The sequence below is a fragment of the Lepus europaeus genome, chromosome 20 (assembly GCF_033115175.1).
Source record: "Lepus europaeus isolate LE1 chromosome 20, mLepTim1.pri, whole genome shotgun sequence".
Classification (NCBI taxonomy): Eukaryota; Metazoa; Chordata; class Mammalia; order Lagomorpha; family Leporidae; genus Lepus; species Lepus europaeus.
Window position 1 is genome coordinate 33,394,949 of NC_084846.1, and position 19,373 is coordinate 33,414,321.

At 47.0% G+C, this 19,373-nt stretch overlaps 1 protein-coding gene across 1 annotated transcript in view; it reads left to right on the top strand.

The window, feature by feature from the left end:
* The window catches only part of PLEKHA8 (pleckstrin homology domain containing A8), a 56,624-nt gene extending 53,585 nt beyond the window's left edge, over positions 1 to 3,039 (top strand). The window contains exon 14 of the mRNA XM_062178251.1: positions 1,081 to 3,039. Coding sequence (XP_062034235.1) covers positions 1,081 to 1,278 — 198 coding nt within the window. The 3' untranslated portion in view covers positions 1,279 to 3,039. The remainder of the gene's footprint in view (positions 1 to 1,080) is intronic.
* The last annotated feature ends 16,334 nt before the right edge of the window (positions 3,040 to 19,373 follow it).

The window sequence follows — 19,373 nt, forward strand, 5'->3', positions numbered from 1 at the left end:
ATAAATAATTCTTAAAAAAAAAAAAAAAAGTAAGAGAAAGAAAAGAGTGACTTGCAGAGGGAGGAGGAGCCTCAGAAATCATCCATCAGGGAAGTGGTGTGGTTGAAAACACAGCCCTGAGTCAACATTCAAATCCAGACCCTGACTCTCATGGGCTATGTGACATTCATCTGTAAAACAGAGGTCTAAACTGTGCAGGGTTCCTGCACAGATTAACTGGGATAAAATGCATTAGCATCAGTGCATAAGCAAGCAGCAAATGCAGCTCTCTTTCTTTTAGACAATATTCAAATAAATCTTGTAAAAAATATTCAGAGGTACAAAGGTGGCATTATCCATGTGGAAGAAAATAGGAGCTATGCAAAGAAATGTATATGGAGATGAGAAACAAAATAGGAGGGGGTGCCCTGGAGGGCTGGCTGTGTGAGAGCAAAGACTGATGGCAACATGTGTACAGGTCAGTTCTGAGGGTCTGAGGGCAATGGCCTGGATCTCACTGTGCATGGGAAGGGAGCTTTTCTCAAATTCCTCTCTTGCCTGTTCCTGACTTGATGGCATTAGTCATCCTTAATGTGGCCCAAATGCATACTTGCCTCTTCTAGCCTTAAAAGTTATTTGGGGGCTGATGTTGTGGTATAGCAGATAAGCCCCCATCTATATTGCTGGCATCCCATGTGGGCGCCAGTTCACATCCCAGCTGCTCCACTTTTGATCCAGCTCCCTGCAGTTTGGGTCCCTGCCACTTATGTGGGAGGCCTGGAAGAAGCTCCTGGTTTCAGCCTGGCCCAGTGTTGTCTGTCACAGCCACCTGGGGAGTGAGCCAATGAATGGAAGATCTGTCTCTCTGTCTTTCCCTCGCCCTGTAACGCTGCCTTTCAAATAAATAAGTAAATATTAAAGGAAAAGGTTATTTGGTGCTTGAAACATAATTTTAGACCCCCACAAATCAGGATATTCATAGTTCTTTGCTCATGCTGTCTTTGGTTTGTGTGTGTGTGCATATGCACATGTGCTTGTGTGCATGGTTAAGTGTGCTAGAGACATACATGATGCAGAGTCTCACGAGTGGTTCTTTTGCAGTTAGCTCTGAGGGCTGCTCCATCCTATGAAGATTTTGTGGCTGCGTTAACCATAAAGGAGGGCGATCACCAGAAGGAAGCTTTCAGTATCGGGATGCAGAGGGACCTCAGCCTCTACCTCCCTGCCATGGAAAAGCAACTGGCCATCCTGGACACTTTATACGAGGTCCACGGGCTGGAGTCTGACGAGGTGGTATGACAGCTGCAGGACAGCACCTCCTAACTTCAGGGAATAAAGTTTGCTAACGTGTTGCGTTGCTCTACTTAATTTCCAGCAACAGCTTTAGCCCTCTCCAACCCCTTTCCTTGGGATGGTGAGGAGGAAGCAAAACCCAGTGTTTTTATATGTAACTTTTAAAAAGGCATATGTGTTTTGTGTGTTTATAAATCAAGGTGCTATCTATTTCAGTTCAGTGAACCTACTGGAAACCAAATCATAGCTGTTATAGACATGAACAGCAAGTTCCAAGAGCAGATTTGACAAATGAATTTGTTGGTGTTGTGATCATAATGTTTTGTTTTAGTTTTTGGTTTTAATGGACCACTCAGCCCCAAGCTAAAAATGAGCAAATTCTGTAGCAAGGACTATAATTTGTAGCCAGTGTTTTAACCCAGTTAGAACTGGACTAAACACTTCGAGGGACGTGTAAGCCCTTTTCCTGAAGCAATTACAGTGTAGAGTCTACTGTTCCTAGACGTTCTTCAGTGGACCCTCTTCTCCGTGGCTCAGTCGGTGAGAAGAGCCTATGTAATGAAGCTCTTCAGGGCACTGGCATGACCCCGTGGTGCGGCAAGTGGAGAAGACTTGGACAAGGACTGCATCCTTATTGACAGGTGGGACTGCGGCCCTGAGATGAGTGGCATGTCCTGACCGCCAGCTGGAGGACAGGGGGAAGAGGTGGGACAGGTCAGTTGAGGTGACACCTGTCTGGTGCCCACACTTGCCAGCATGTTCTCCTGTGCATGATCTAATCTGGACATCACAGTGAAGCCATGACACCCAAAGAGATCAGTGCCCCCACTTCGGTCAGAGGTTGAGGGATCTGCTCACCATTAGGTAGTCCCTCAGAGAGGAGCCAGGAGATTCCAGCTGTGACCTGAACCGCCTGCATGTCAGATCACAGGGAATGCTTGTTCAGAGGGCAGATTCCAGGCCTGTCCAGACCTAAGAACAAAAATCTGAGTGTGGGGCTCGGAGAGCCGTTTTGATAAACCTCCCAAGTCATTCTTAGGCATACACAGCCTTGATGAAATTCTAGTTTACAGAAGCCCCGGTTTTCTATAAGACCTAAATGAGGATTGTCCTTTATTCAAAGAGGAAGAGGCCATGATTTAAATGAACAGTTGAGTGGAGAGTGAGAAGTGAAGTGAGTTGACTCAGCAGCACTCCTCATTGAACTAGAGTTGGCACCAGTCAGCAGGCCTGATGTTGCATGCAGGGGCCACAGCCCTGGATCCGCACTCTGATCAGTCACGGTGTAACGTAATTACCAAGAGAGCACAGCAAGCTAAATGCAGCTACTTGTCAGCCTGAAATACTGTGGGACAATGCGAGAGTTTAGAGATGAAACTTAAGTACTCCATGAAACAACCTTGGGTGGGGTTCTTTCTACAAAGTCGGCGCCTACACTGGGATCCTGGTCTCCTAGTTGGCTGCTTAGTGGGTGTGCAGGAGAGAAGCCCACAAGTGCCTTCCCTGTTACAGCTCCTTCCTTCTAGAAACAGGAAGGGCAGCTCCAGCATAACGCAGTCCCGCTGGGTAGACAGTCGGCTCCCTTGAGAAGCACAGGTGAATCGAGCAGCCTGTGGCTCCTTGGGCAGAGGGAATCCTCTCCTGGCAGAGGTTCATGTAGTGAGAGGCACTGGTTTTGTCTTTGGTCTGACTTTAGACAAATGGCATTCATTTTCTTTGAATTAATGAAGCCAGGATTTTAATCACATGAGGACCTCTGAGAATATTTAGAAAAACAACATCAGATTTTTAAGGCTGGGGAGAAAAGGGTGCTCAAATGCTATTTTGCATCCTAGCATGTGCTGTCTGCAGCTGCTGTGGGGTGTGTTATTTTCGTCCCACTTTTGTGAGCAGTTGGTGTGAACCTCCTCCTCTAGCTGGTGTGGCTATGAGGGTGGGACCATGGGAAAATTCAGACTGTGTGCCCTGGACATAGCTTCCCAAAACAGATAAAGAAGAGCGGCTAGTCTGCTTATACTTGAACAAAGATGCTTTGTGAATAGCGCCATCCAGAGGGGATGCAGCCGTGACCATGTGTAGCATCTGCTGGTGCTGCCTGTCACTGCAGGTGACCTCTTGTGGTCTCTTGAGAGGAAGTGGGTATTGAACGTACATCAGGCTTGCCACTAAGGCTCTGAGGCCACGCAGGAGGAAAGCTCTGGGCCCGGCCGCGTCACACTAATGCAGGCGTAACCTGGGTATGTACAACTCTGTTTTCTGGAGAAAAGAGGCTTAATATGATCTGGGATCATAGTGGGAACCCAGATCAGACAGAACAGCTCAAGTAACCTAACTAAGTTATATTTTCCAGCCATCTTTGTCCCACCCTGTAGAAAGAGGGTAAAGTTTGGTGTTTTCCTCACTGGAGCATATGAAGCTTGGCCAGGATAGGCAAAACTGGGGATCCTTAAATAAAATGACTTGAAATTGAACTTAATACTAAACCATAAATTCTACTAGACTGGGCCTTTGGCAGTCGGAGTTTCCTCCTGGACTTCCGACATGTATGTCTTCATTGGGAGGTTGTCAGTTGTGCAGATCTCTGCTATGTTCTGAGAAAGGGACAGTGAGGAGAGACTGTCTCTCCAAGCTCTCCAAGGTTGCTGGCTGTGAGGAGTTAAGAAAACTCTGGTATGTTTGTGCTCCTCTTGCTGAGAAGTTTTCGGATTCCTTTTTTTAACACAACCTTTAGAGAGAACCTGAAGAAAAAGAAGTGTGTCTTTTAGTTATTAGTAGAAGCAGTAGCGGGGGCTGCCCTTAGGAAGCGCCCACACACCCCTAAGTCCTCAGGCCTGCGTTTCTGCTTGACTCTAGCAGGGCCTGTGTATATTTGTGGAACTACACAACAGTCCTTTCCGTGGTGGCAAGCCTTTTGTCCTTTGGGAGCAAATCTAAGTCAATTATGGCTAGCCCTGGGTGAGAAATGCTACACTGGAGGGGGATATTTCTTGGGAACTAAATCCATTTGTACCTCTGAGGAGGAGACAGTTGTCTCATCAGCTCTCGACCCAGCTCTGAAGGGAGTTCCAGAAGAGGTGCTCTCAGAATGTTGAGCCTATGGGCCCCAGGGATCTGACCATTGCTCTGTGCACTGGCTTGAGGCACCTTCTCGTTATCTGAACGTCATTGTGGACGTCAGTGGTCCCCGCAGTGTCATGTTTCATGATGAAGGACACCTGAACTCCATCGTTCAGCCTGATTTGCCCCTGAAAATTGCTAGCAGCGCCCCTAGATTTATTTTAGCCACTCGGCTGCATTCCTTGGAGCAGCCGCTTCAAACGTGGATGGAGCTTCTGGCACCAACCTCACCAGATGACAGGCGCTTCCCACAGAAGTCAGGCATCCCTTCATAGCTTAGAGCAGGTGAATGCCGTGCTGCGTGGCGCTGGGAGTGTGGGTCTGTCAGTAGGTGAGCACCACTGGGAAAGTTCGCACTCTGCTCTTCTTGGATTATTACTTCCCTATACAAGTATGTATCCAGAAAGTTAATGCTTTCAACTTCATATTTTCAGCAAAGTGTTTTTCATTTAAAAAAGTTGGTAGGGGCCAATAAACAAAGATTTTTCTTTATTAAATTTGATGTGAAGGAAAAGCTAAAGTAAGAAATTTCTCATGAAGCAAATAGTTTGAGTGTGACATGAAGAAATCTCAGATAAGGCAATAGAACCGGAGGGCTTTGAGCAATAGAAGATGGGAGGCATTTTGGAAACTTTCTAGAAGAAAACTATTTTTATGCCTTTTCCCACTCAACTACCACATCCTACAAGAACTTGGTTACATAATGGTGCATTTCTGAATCATTCATTAAAACCAGTTTCTTCTGATTCTAGTCATAAGTTTTGCAACTGTTCAGCTCCCACCTTCGTGTTTCCTGTCTTTTTAGAGGTAAATAGTCAACTTTTTTTTAATTAAAACATTTTTAGATGTAGAATTTATAATTAAGTTGGATCTATTTTAAGCATTGTTCTGTTAGGTGAGCTAATGTGTTTGTTCTTTGAGGGCCTGACCACAGATGCTCCCTGTGCTACTGTACGGTCTGTACATGAACTTCAGTGTGTACGGCAGGTGTGTACCCTGTGAAAGGCTTCATTCAGGCATCTCTTTGACTTCCGTGTGTCCCTTCATAATCTGCGGTCGCCGAAGCAGGGGTTTCATAGTAGTGACATCAGAAAGTATGCGCTCGCTGTCTAATGGGATTTTAGCATTGATTCTCTATCACAAGGTCATTGGGGTCCTTTGGATGATTGCGTAAGCATACTTCTCCCAGACTCTGTGAGCATTGCCAGTTCCCTTCCTGTCCCAGACAGCCGGGGGTCCTGTACACAGTGACCATGTGCATGAAGTCTTGTTGCACTGCTGTATCCGAACACCCTGGGCATGGCTAAACACTCATGATGGTGCGGCCCTGATAAAGCTGACACATGTGTTGATCTTTTTCTTCTGCTGTCTTTAGATAGTCTTTAATTAAAAGGAAGAAACGTACCACTTCTCTGCAATGCAAAAATGTTCAGGTACCTTTGGTCATCCTTACAATCATTTCTCTTTCAGAGTGCAAATGTTTTCTGGGTACGTGTGTGAGAACATAAGAATGACACCTGTTTTAAATAGTACATATGTTTACTAAAGAGCAGTCGGTATTTCCTCCTGCACCTCGCACATAGAAACCATCCTGAGCTGGGTGGTGTCTCTCGCAAAGCTGATCTCGTCGACACAGACTCCTGCGTGGTACGAGTCCGTGATGATAGAAGGGTGGTCTAGAAGGAACTCTGCTTCCCGAGAGGCTCATGAGCCAGTTTCACGGCATGTTTAACATGATTTCCCACGTGCCATGAGACTTTCACTAGAATGTCATTAAACAGCCCAACTACCTCATGTGAAATTGGCTGTGGACAATCTGTGTTAAATGAGAAATGTGCTCAGATAAATTTATTCTGGTTAATAGATTGAACAAGGTAATGCCTATTTAAAGAACAAATTAGACGGTATGCCAAAGGCTAAACTGTATAAAGATATCCTTGGATTAACTTTAATTCAATGTTTAATTCCATATCCAGTGTTCTTATCAGTGTTTGTGGTTTCATAGATCCATGCACTTTGAATGGCTGTCCCCTGCAGTCTTGTGTCACCTGCTCGTCTCAGCACTTTGAGCATCGTAATGACAGTAGAAAGCAAGTTAACTACAAAAGTGTCAAATGCTTTGTTGACATCTTAATGTAATGGACCTTTACTTAGAACTTAGTGTTGGAGCCTTTTAGGACCAACCAACGAATAAGCATTTCATGTGTAGGTCGGTGTGTTTTTTTTTTTTCTTTCCTGTCTAAGTTCTTACTCTATATCTTGTGGGGGCAGGGAGGGGAGGGTTTTACTTTTGCAAAAATGTTTGAAAATATCTGTCAGATTTTATACTCATTAGTTACAATAAACTATTTTTAAAGTATTTCATCAAGTGCTTCTCTTAAAGATTTCTGTGTGGGGCTATGCTTCGTTGAACCTGCCAATCATGGGTAACATGTATGGAGCATCTGTGACTTGTGGGAGTCACTCAGGGACTGACAGTTCTCAACGCATTTCATCCTGCCCATAACTCTACAGCAGGGACTGTTGTCATCTTCAAGTTACAGTTGAGAAAAGTGAGGCACAGACTGGGGAGGCCCCTGGCTGAGGGTCCCACAGCTAATGAGGACTGGAGCCAGGATACAAACCCAGGTGGTCTAGCTCCAAAGTCTTTGAAATCTAACCAAAGTTAACTTTGAAGCATCAAAAAAACCTCTGTATTGGTGTTGCCCAGTGTGTTCTCAGCATTCTAGAAAGACCAGCTCTCTTCAGAGCTGGCCGCTTTCTTCTTTTCCTGGCTCAGTTCTGTTTGCAGGGAAACTATAAATATAGAACGAGAGTATATGAATTTGCTAAACATAATATTTGAGTGCTGTGTGCTTAATCAGTTTGAATTCTGTAGCAGATACTTTTTTGCTTGAATCACTTGATGCCAAAATTGGGTTGAAACTGTCAGATTTTCTCTCTCATGTGTGACTTGCTAGTAGATGTTAAGATACCTCAGATAAACATATGTGTGACTGGCATTGAGGTGCCACTCTGTCCCCTTCTCAGAGAACCTTCCAGCCCATGCCCACTTAAGCCATCTCTTTAAACACAGGAGCTGGGCCATGTAGACTTGGGGGAGCAGGGATTAAGAAAGAAAAGAAACTGAAGTATGGGGTGGCTGGTGCCTGAGCAAAAAGGTCCTGTGGAGTTGGGGCTGGAGTGGCCATGTTGGAAGAAGAGGAGGAGAAAGGGTGGCACAGGGGCATGGAGGAGCACAGATAAGGAATCGTGTAGTCACCAGGGACAACAAAGACTCCCTGGGAGCTGGCTTCCCTTTCCTACTTCCAGGTCTCAGCCTTGTTCCCTGCCGTGAATTTCTTTTCTTGGGGAACTTGACTTAAGGATTCCTAAAGGACTTGAGGTTCTTGAAGACCTTGACAATACACTGCCCTGAACATTTTCACTTGCGCTGATTTTAATGGGCTTCTAGCCATAAAAACCAGCTCTTGTGTCGTTCTGCACTGAGAATGGACAGATCGTAAACAAAAAGCAAACTGAGGAACAATGAGAGATCACCACCGCTGTCTCAGCTCTGTAAACTAGAAGCGCCTTCTGGACCTGCAGTCAGTTGGCATGAGCTTGCGTATTCTAAGTTATAGGCGGTTCTCCGCCTGAACCCAGGGCCTTCCCATGGGGGCTTTTTCCCTGTAAATCTTAAACTTCAGTACTGCCAGAGCAGGCCTTGTAGTGACCAGGTATCTATTTTGGCAAAGCCTGGTGGAACCGTGTGCTCAGGTAGCAATCTATTTCTCTCTGTCAGCCCATCCCCGGGCATGCCTGGCAACCATGAAAACACAAGTTTTCTGGATGATGGACAGGTGGGCTTCAGGAAGAGCATGTTTGCATATCTGCTCCCGCCTCGGTAGGCAGGGGGCGCAGCACCTCCCACGAGGGACCAGCTGAGGGGAGTGTGGCTGCATTCGCTGCCTGCCCTCGCAGAATCTGCAGGTACTGGCGCACTTTCTGTTAGCTCCGTCGTCGTTCTGTGGAAACCTGTACACTTCTGGAGGACCTGTGCTCAGCGGCAGCGATGGAGAAAGCAGAAGAACAAGAAGGAACTGGCAATTTCATTTGTTCTTAATTCACATGGGTAGAAGAGACCCTTTTAATGAGCGCACACGTTGCGCTAATACACACACATCCAGCCTCTGTCATCCTCATCCTCTCCTCGGCAACAAGATGGAGATGCCACCTGAGGACCAGCGTGGCTCCCGTTGATGGAGAGTTGATGGGAGTAGCGGTCTGCCATCAGCCCCGAGAGTCTCATTCTGGGCAGTCTGCTGTGTGAACACCTCTCCTCGCTCAGAGAATGGGTTGTCCCAGGTTGGCCGAGGTTTGTGGATCACTGGGAAGACGGCAGGTTCTCCCCTGGGTTCCTGGTGGGCGCGCTCCCTGCTGTCCTCCCTGCACACTTGTTGACTGGATGGCCACATGGCTTCAGATAGCAGCTTCCTTTCAGACGGCCCTGAAATCACACTTCAGCTTTATGTTACTCTTGTGGGCTGCGGCCTTGGCAATCCAGTCCAGAACCACCTGCCTCCTGATCATCTTACCGTCAGTGTCTTACCTGCACCTGAAACCCTAAGTCCAAACTTGGCTGTCCCCCAAGCTTTCCCATTCATGTCAGTGCACCGTTGTTACTCTAGTCCATCAGGTGAGACATTTGGACACCCTAAGCGCTGCTCACTCCCTCTCCATACCCACTCTGTAGCAAGGCCTGCCTCAGCTTCCACTCTCCCAGTGCTGAGACCGCAGCCTCGATCTGCGAATTCTCAGCTCTTTCAACTTGACTTTCTTCTATCCTCAGGACTATGCCCCCTCAGGACTCTGCCATGTTCAAGCCCCTTCCCGAATGTGGACTGCTGTGTGCCCATCCCTGGAGAGTCCTAAGATTTTCCAGGCATGATAAATCCTGGCTATCAGTTTCACCTCTAAACACACCTTGCATTTCTTTTTCTTTTCTTTCTTTTCTTTCTTTCTTTTTTTTTTTTTTTTTGACAGAGTTAGTGAAAGAGACAGAGAGAAAGGTCTTCCCTCCGTTGGTTCACCCCCCAAATGGCCACCACAGCCGAAACTACGCCGATCTGAAGCCAGGAGCCAGGTACTTCTTCCTGGTCTCTGACGCGGGTGCAGGTGCCCAAGCACTTGGGCCATCCTCCACTGCCTTCCCGGGCCACAGCAGAGAGCTGGACTGGAAGAGGAGCAACTGGGACTAGAACCCAGCGCCCATATGGGATGCCAGCACCGGAGGCAGAGGATTAACCTAGTGAGCCATGGCGCTGGCCCCAACACACCCTGTATTTCTAAGTAATACCATGGAGATTAGAGCTTACAGACAAGAAGTGTGACTCCCAAGTAATTGGACAAGTTCAGTATCCTGGTTCTGGAGGAGCCACGTCTGTCATTAAATCCTGGACTTCGGCACCTGCCAGTATTTTGCTTATTCATGGGATTCCAAAGCTGTCTTAGAAGTTGTGTGTTAGCTCCAGGGACGCTCCCTGATTCTCTCAGCTCCGTTACTTCTGTTATCCAAAGTGATAAAAATGTTTTTGAAGAGAAATCAATTGCCATCTCTTTCTGTTACCCCCTGCTGCTTTGGCTGATTAAGAAGTACTGTGAGGAGCAGGTATTTGGTCTGGTGGTTAAGATTCCCACACTCCATAATCAGAGTGCCTGGGTTCCCATCTCTGGCTCCTGACTCCAGTTCCTGCTAATGCAGTTCCTGGGAGGCAGCGCTGATGGTTCAAGAGACTGGATTCCTGAATTGAGTTCTTGGCTGCCAGCTTCAGTTCAGTGAGGGGGGCCATCGTGGGCATTTGGGGAGTGAACCAGCAGAAGAGATCGCTTTCTCTGTGTCTCTGCATCTCAGAGTTTTATAAAAGGAAGAAGGGCAGGTGTTGTGATCTAGCAGGTTAAGCTGCCGCTTGGGATGCCTACATCCCGTATCAGAGCTCAAGTCCTGGCTACTTCAGGCTTCCAATCCAGCTTCCTGCTAACACTCCTGGGAGGCAGTGGATGATGGTCCAAGTACTTGGGTTCCTGCCACCCAGTGGGAGACCCGAGGAGCTAGAGGGCTCCTCCTGGCTTCCACCTGGCCTAGTCCCAGTTGTAGGCACTGGGAGAGTGAACCAGCTGATGGGAGATCTCTCTGTCTCTCTCATTTTGCCTTTCAAACAAATAAATAAGCCTTTTGAAAAGGAAGGAAGAAATATGTTGAGTGCCTGATCACTCAGAGTATAAATAACGTTTGTGTCTTTATTTTCTGCCTTTGTTACTGTCTGTATAAAATGTTTGTGTCACTGGTGCTATGTGTGTCAAATTATGAAGTTAGAAGGCAAATTTAATCTCATGCTTCTCAGCCCTGTTTGTGCATTACAATCACTGGCAAGACATGGGACTCCAAATCCCATTAAGTTGGCATGTACCAATGCCATCTTACTAGTTAACGTGATCAGTTTAAGTTCATAACTGATCATAAAGATAGGATTGAGTGTCAAAGGGATCACATAAATAAGACCAAGTGTCTGCTAGTAATAACTATTAAAAAGGAGAGAATGATCCAACATGGGAAGTGGGATACACAGCAGACTCATAGAACGGCAGCTGTCCTAAACAGTACTGTGGCCTCAGAATCAGCCCTTAAGGCATTCGGATCTGGCTAAAAAGCCCATGAGAGTTTCTCAGGCAGGAAAGCCAAGACATTGTGTCAAAAAATGACATAAATGAAAGATCTCTGTGAGTGAGATTCCAGTGGAAAGAATGGGCCATCAAAAAAGGAGGTACCTTTCTCTGAAGGGAGGAGAGAACTTCCACTTTGATTATGGCCTTGTCTAAATAAGGTCAGACTTTGTGAACTCAAGAGGCTTCCATGGCCTTGGCAGCTCATGACAAGAGCCTCAGGTGATTGCTGATGTCATAAATAAGAGTGTCATTTGTTAAATCAACGGGAGTCACTGTGCATTTATTTCCCATGTAGGATCTCTGTCCTTAATGTGTTGTACTGTGCGAATTAACAGTAAAACTCATATTCAAACAGTACTTTATACTTTGTGTGTCTGTGTGGGTGCAATCTGTTGAAATCTTTACTTAAGTATATACTAAGTTGATCTTCTATATATAAAGATAATTAAAAATGAATCTTAATGAAGAGTGGAATGGGAGAGGGAGTAGGAGATGGGGTGGTTTGCGGGTGGGAGGGAGGTTATGGGCGTAAAAACTGCTACAATTCAAAAGTTGTACTTTTGAAATTTATTAAATAAAAGTTTTCTAAAAAAAAAAGATGGAATTAAAAGGCAAAAAAATCACTGGCAAGACTTGAAAAACAAACATTAGTGGCTGAGCTCAGGAATGTGGTGTCACTGATCTCCTTAAAATCCCTAGTGGGGGACGGCATTGTGGCACACCAGGTTAATGCCCTGGCCTGCAGTGCTGGCATCCCATATGGGTGCCAGTTCGAGACCCGGCTACTCCACTTCTGATCCGGCTCTCTGCTGTGGCCTGGGAAGGCAGTGGAGGATGGCCCAAGTCCTTGGGCCCCTGCACCCGTGTGGGAGACCTGGAGGAGGCTCTTGGCTCCTGGCTTCAGATCAGCTCAGCTCTGGCCATGGTGGTCATTTGGGGAGTGAACCAGCAGATGGAAGACCTCTCTCTCTCTCTCTCTCTCTTTCTCTGACTCTACCTCTCTCTGTAATTCTTTCAAATAAATAAAGTAATTCTTAAAAACAAAAAAACAAAAAAAAACCACCCTAGTGATTCTACTGTGCAACCCAGAGCTGCTGTTTCCATTGTACCATGAGGTCTTTCAGGACAAATATGTCCAGGTCACAGAAACTCCACCCCTGAAAGTCTGACAAAATGAACAACTGAAAATTTTTTTAAAATATTTATTTATTTATTTGAAAGTCAGAGTTTCACAGAGAGAGGAGAAGCAGAGAGAGAGGTCTTCCATTTGATGGTTCACCCCCCAAATGGCCGCAATGGCCGCAATGCTCGGAGATGTGCTGATCCGAAGCCAGGAGCCAGGAACTTTCTCCAGGTCTCCCACGTGGGTGCAGGGGCCCAAGGACTTGGGCCATCTTCTGCTTTTTCTGCTTTTCCAGGCCATAGCAGAGAGCTGGATTGGAAGTGGAGCAGCCGACACTCAAACCAACGCCCATATGGGATGTCGGCACTGCAGGCGGGCAGCTTTACCCAGTACACCACAGCACCAGCCTCTGAAATATTTTAAAACTAAAGACCAGTTTTTTTAAAAAGTCACCAGTAATTAAGCAATGGGAGGCACCCAACCTTGTACCAAAGCAAAAGACCAGGGTTGCTGGCAAGAAGTACGATTCCTTATTGCATCCCCACTGGGGAATTTGCAAATTATCAGAATCCTTATTAAAATCACAGGTCTTAGAAGAGGTTGATTGGTGAACTGGGGCTGCATGGGAATCCTCACTCCTCCTTCCTCTGCAGGGAGTCGTTGGGCATCAGAGTTCCTGAGGAGAGACAGTGAACCAAACAACAGAAACTAGTTCGTTCCCTATGCTGTATATAGTAGATCTATCTCCTCTGCATTTGGAATTCACCCTTGTACAGGACTTTGTGCATATTCAAAGACAGGGTCCAGTGCCTCTAGCAGAAGTCTGTCTACACAGCTCCTCCTCTCTCTCCCATAAGGACACAGACACAGACAGGCAGGACTCGTGTACATGTGTGGTGCACACTAGTGTGGCTGTGCTAGTAGTTAAGATATCAAAATACATCCCCTACCAGGAGGTAGGTGTCTCAGGATGTTCTGGCCACCCCCACTCCAGACGACCCCACACACTGCAACCACAGGAGTTAACAGATGGTCCAGCAAATAATCTTCAGGACCATGGCTCTGGCCAACCCCTGCCTACTTGTTCAATGGCTGTGTCATGCTGGTTGCCAAGTATTTTGAATGTTACCCATGTAGAAAGTATATGGAATACAGCTCATGGGGGAAGAGAGGTAGATGCCAAATAAGGTGGAAGTAGACAGAGAATACCCAGATTTTACCCCACCTCAAACGTGAGCAAATGTAAATAAAATGACAGAACACCTGTGTAAGTATGCTGCGGCCAGAAAAAGGGGCCAAAGGAGATACAGATGAAACTAATCTGGAAGAAAAGCTAACTCAGAAAACAGAAGTTCACAGGTGTTTCATGCTCTCAACTGAAAAACACGAACTAGGGGCCTGCGTCATGTGTAGCAGGTAAAACCACCTGCCTGTGCCACCAGCATCCCATATGGGCACCAGTTCTAGACCTGGATGCTCCACTGCCAATCCAGGTCCCTGCTGATGCACCTGGGGAAAGCAGTGGATCATCGCCCAAGTGCTTGGGCCCCTGTACCCACATTAGAGACACAGAATGTGCTCCTAGCTCCTGGCTTCAGCCTGGTCCAGCCCTAGCTGTTCTAGCCATTTGGGGAGTGAACCAGTGGATAGAAGATCTTTGTCTCTCCCTCCCTCTAACTCTTCCTTTCAAATAAATAAATTTATTTATTTTGAGAGGTAGATTACAGGGAGGGAGAGAGACAGAAAGGTCTTCCATCTACTGGTTCACTTCCCAAATGGCCTCATCAGCTGGAGCTGAGCTGATCCGAAGCCAGGAGCCAGGATCTTCTTCCAGGTCTCCAATGTGAGTGCAGGGGCCCAAGGACTTGGCCCATCTTCTACCGCTTTCCCAGGCCACAGCAGAGAGCTAGATCGGAAGAGGAGCAGCCAGGACTAGAACCGGTGCATATATGGAATGCCAATGCTGCAACCTCCCACGCCAAAGCGCGGTCCCCACAATGGTGTATTTAACAGGAATTTCTTTTTTTGCATCTATATTCAGAAGTGAAACCTTCAATTTTCCTTTTTCATACTATCCTTATCTAATTGCCATCAGAATTATTATGCTTCATAGAATGAGGTAGGCAGTGTTTCCTCATTTATAAACAAACTGGAACAGTTTCTATAAAATAACAATGATCTGTTTTTTTGAAGTTTGGGTCCAGCTGGCAAAGCCTTGTGGACTTAGTGGTTGTTGCCTTTTCTTTTCTTGTTCTTCTTCTTCTTCTTCTTCTTTTTTTTTTTTTTTTTTTTTTGGCAAGGGGATGTGGGAGCAGATTTTAACACTCTTAATTCAAGTTGTAAATCTTGTAAGGGGCCGGCACCATGGCTCACTTGGTTAATCCTCTGCCTGTGGCGCCAGCATCCCATATGGGCACCAGGTTCTAGTCCCAGCTGCTCCTCTTCCAGTCCAGCTCTCTGCTGTGGCCTGGGAGGGCAGTGGAGGATGGCCCAAGTGCTTGGGTCCCTGCACCTGCATGGGAGATCAGGAGGAGGCACCTGGCTCCTGGCTTCGGATCGGTGTAGCTCTGGCTGTTTTGGCCATTTGGGGAGTGAACCAGTGGAAGGAAGACCTTTCTCTCTCTCTCTCTCTCTCTCTCTCTCTCTCTCTCTCTCTCTCTCTCTCTCTCACTGTCTGTAGCTCTGTCAAATAAATAATCTTTTAAAAAATTATATCTTTCTAGGTCATTGTGCACTAGATCTAATTTTCAATGTGGATTATGGTGTTAACTGAACTGTTCGTAAGTGAACCTAAGGACTTAACTCTGGATAGAAACCAGCTAGGACTGCCCCTTCGGCAGAGGCTGACCCAAGCTCAGCTTTGGCAGGACCAGTGCCTCCCTTGCTTTGGCAGGAGCACCTGCAGCCTCCCTGTGCCTTGCAGCATCTAGCTCTCTCAACAGCCCCAATAAACAGCGAGCCCTTAAATCCAGACGGCTCTTGCCAAGCACCCTGCTGGGCTCCCACAGACAAGGCTAAGCCTGGTGCTTGTTGTAGAGAGGGTAGCGTGGCCAGGGGCCCGTGACTCTCCATGAAATGCAAAGTCAGTGCAGGTCTAGCACATCAGCCTGGCCCCGACACCACTCTCGATTCAGTGATGGGAGAAGGTGACCACGGCCTCATCCCTTCTTGCTGACCCCGTTTGCCCTTTATTTAGAGATCATTATTTTTTGCCTCCTCTTTCTTCTGGTTTTGAGTTTCTCCTTCCTGAAGTACATTCATAGTAATATTGTCTGTTAGAATCTACAGTGACAAATGCTCTCAGTGTTTGCCTTAAAATGTCTGTTTTTAAAACAGTTATCTATTTTTATTTGAAAGAGAGAATGGGAGGGGAAAGGAAGGGAGGGGAAGAGAGAGAATCTTCCATCCACTGGTTCCCCACATGGCTGCAGGAGCCAGGGCTGGGCCAGGCCAAAACCAGGAGCCGGGAATTCCAGCTGGGTCTCCCGTGTGGTGGGTGGGGCACCATCGCTGCCTCCCGGGATGCACATTAGCAGGAAGCTGGATCGGAAGCAGAGCAGCTGTGACTCAAACCAGGCAGAGGATGCTGGTGTACCAAGCTGTGGCTCAACCTCTACCCAAAATGCCTGCCCCATAAAATGTCTTTTTTCTACCTCACTTTTGAATTACAGTCTAGCTGGTTATAAAATTCTACATGGTCAATTATTATCCCTCTATATTTTTTTAAAAAAATTATTTATTTGAGAGGCAGAGTTACAGAGAAAAGAGGAGACAGAAAGAGAGGTCTTCCATCTGCTGGTTCACTCTCCAAGTGGCCACAATAGCTGGAGCTGGGCCAATCCAAAACCAGGAGCCAGGAGCTTCTTCTGGGTCTCCCACGTGGGTACAGGAGCCCAAGTACTTGGGCCATCTTCTATTGCTCTCCCAGGCCATAGCAGAGAGCTGGATCAGAAGTGGGGCACCTGAGACTCGAACCAGTGCCCACACGGGGTGCTGGCACCACAGGTGGAGGCTTGGCCTACTACTCCATAGCCCCATCCCTCTACATCCTAAAGATACTTTTCTGTTGTCTTCTGGCCTCTGTTGTGACTACTCAATTTCTGTTGCTTTATAAGTAGTGTGTCTTTTATCTTTGGTTACATTTAAGGTCTTCTCTTCATTTTGTGTTCTGTGATTTCCGTATGTTGTTTCCTTATTTTCACTTCTTTTTAAAATATATACATATATAAAAAGATTTATTTGTTTATTTGAAAGGTAGAATTACAAAGACAGAGAAATCTTTCACCCACTGGTTCACTCCCCATATGGCCACAATGGCCAGGGCTAGTCCAGGTGAGAGCTAGGAGCCTGGAACTCCATCCAGGTCTCCCAAGTCAGTGGTAGGGGCCCAGGCAGTTGGGCCATCTTGCGCTGCTTTCTCAGGCTCGTTAGCAAGGAGGTGGATCAGAAGCAGAGCAGCCAGCACTGGAATAGGTGCTCTGAAACCGGACATTGCAGGCAGCGGCTTAACCTGCTGCGCCACAACTCCAGCCCCTATTCTCACTTCTTACGCTGTATCTCCATTCTGAGAATTCTTCTTTATCTTCAAGTCTGGAAGGCCCTCCGCTGTTATTTTAATTATTTCTGGAATTCCTATTTGATACATACTTGTCCCTTAGGCTGCTTTTCATATTTTCCATCTCTGTATTCTCTTGATGCATTTTGCATACGTTCCTCCAATGGGGCTTTTAATTAACTGATTCTTACACTTGTCATCAGCTCACCAACTTTTTCATTTCAATGACTCTAGTTCTGATCCCTAGACATACCGAATTGTTTCTTTTTAAAATCTTTACTCCCTTATTTTTTGGTACAGTAATAGCTAAGACCTACTGAGGGCCAGGCACATGGGCAGCCTTCTGAACACCACATGTGTTAACACATGTGATCCTCACAACCCACCACCGTAGGTGCCCTTAATGTCCTCACTTTACGACGAGGGACCTGAGGCACAGAAACGTGAACAGGTCCCCCTCGGCTATCAGGGTCACGGGTGGCACTGCTGGCATTTGAACCAGCAGTATGGCTCCAGTTCCCATGCTCATTGGTGGGGGTATGTTCTTTTCTTGGTATTTTCATTGCATTTGTGGGCTTTATTAATTGAAACATGATTACCTTCTCTTTTAAATTCATTATGTGAAGTTTCAGGGAACCTTTCATTGTCACCTGTTGCACGTGCTGATACTTGAGCAGCACTCGGTGTTGTGTTTCATCATTTTTGTTTGTGAGCTCCTCTTCGAAGAAGCCTGTTTGGCTGTGAGAATCCCCTGTGGCCTGAATTATAGACGTGTCCCTCAAGAGCTGTTCTGCACTTGCTGCAGCACCATTAGCACACCTGGACCACTTTCTCTGTTATTTATCACCACGGAGGTCCTTTATCCTCATGGGTCCCGGACCATCTGGAAGTTTGAACCTCTGGGTTTGAGGCAGAAACAAACCCAGAGAGTGTGTTTCTCAGATGGGCACTTCCCCCAGCGCAGACAGGCAGGCGTTCTGTCTGTCTCCCTGTGCCAGTGCGTCGGTGTTTTCCGAATCTCCCCTTTGAGCGTGGCCGCAGCCCTTTGCAAACTGCCGCAGCTCGGAAGCAGCCCCAGCTGCCTCGGTGTCTCCTGCCTCTCCTTCCTGCTGACACCTGCGGGCTGCCGTTCTCCCTGCCAGCTCAGCCTTGCATTCAGGATGAGTTCTGCTGCATTTTGTCACACACTTCTAGGCAATGTGGCAGGAGAACTTTCCAACGATCATTCCTCTCATCTCCTATTATGAGAATTAGAAACCTCATTCCACCCTTTAAAAGCGTGTGATACTGGGACAGTGTTGTGGCGTGGTGATTAAGATGCCACTTGGTCACCCCCCCATCCCGTAGTGGAGTGCCTGCTTTCAGGCCCAGCTCCACTTTCAACTCCAGCTTCCTCCTCAGGTGCACCTGGGGAGGCAGCAGGTAATGGTCCAAGCACTTAGGTCCCTGCCACCCCAGGGGGAGACCTGGATTGACTTCTAGGCTCCTGGCTTCTGCATAGCCCAACCCTGGCTGTCACAGGCATTTGTGAAGTGAAGCTGAAGATGGAAGATGTTTCTCTGTGTCTCTTCTTCTGTGTCTCCACCTTTCAGATAAAATGCATTCACTTTTTAAAATCAAAATAAAAATTTTAAGTATAATGCTAAATTAAGAACATGCATAAAAATATTGGGAGGAAGCTACAAACTTCTCCTGGTGCCACTGCCTGCAAACAAATTGTTTACTTTTTTTTTCTTTTTATCCAATGTGTGTCTACATTTATTCACATTTAAAAAAAAATATTTATTTGACAGGTAGAATTACAGACAGAGAGACAGAGAGAAAGGTCTTCCTTCCGTTGGTTCATTCCCCAAATGGCCGCCACAACCGCATGCTGCCCGATCCAAAGCCAGGAGCCAGGAGCCTCCTCCCAGTCTCCCATGCAGGTGCAGGGCCCAAGCACTTGGGCCATCCTCCACTGCCTTCCCAGGCCACAGCAGAGAGCTGGACTGGAAGAGGAGCAACCGGGACTAGAACCCAGCGTCCATATGGGATGCCGGCACCGCAGGGGGAGGATTAACCTAGTGTGCCACAGCACCAGCCCCATTTATTCACATTTTTAATAAAGTTTTATTTATTTGAAAGGCAGAGTGACTGATAAAGAGAGAGAAAGAGAAATCTTCCATCCACTCCCCACATGGCCTCCATGGCCAGCGCTGGACCAGGCCAAAGTCAGGAGCCTGGAACTCCATCTGAGTGTCCTTGTGGGGCCCAATACTGGATCCATCTTCCACTGCTTTCCCCGGTGGTAAAATGCATTCAGGAAGCTGGGTCGGAAGCAGAGCAGCCATGACTGAAACAGATGCTGGGACATGGAACGCCAGGGTTGCAAGTGGCTGCTTCCCTGCTGAGCCACAACACTGGCCCCTGCTCACACACACTCTGGTTTGAGTGTGTCCCCCAGAGGTTCACATGCTGGACGCTTGGTCCCATGTGGCATTGCTGGGTGGTGGGACCTTTAAGAGATGGGATCTGATGGAAAGTTGTTAGGTGACTGTGCGTACCACCCTTGGAAGGGGTTAATACAGTCCTCTGGGGATCCCCACTGATCCCCCTGAGAGC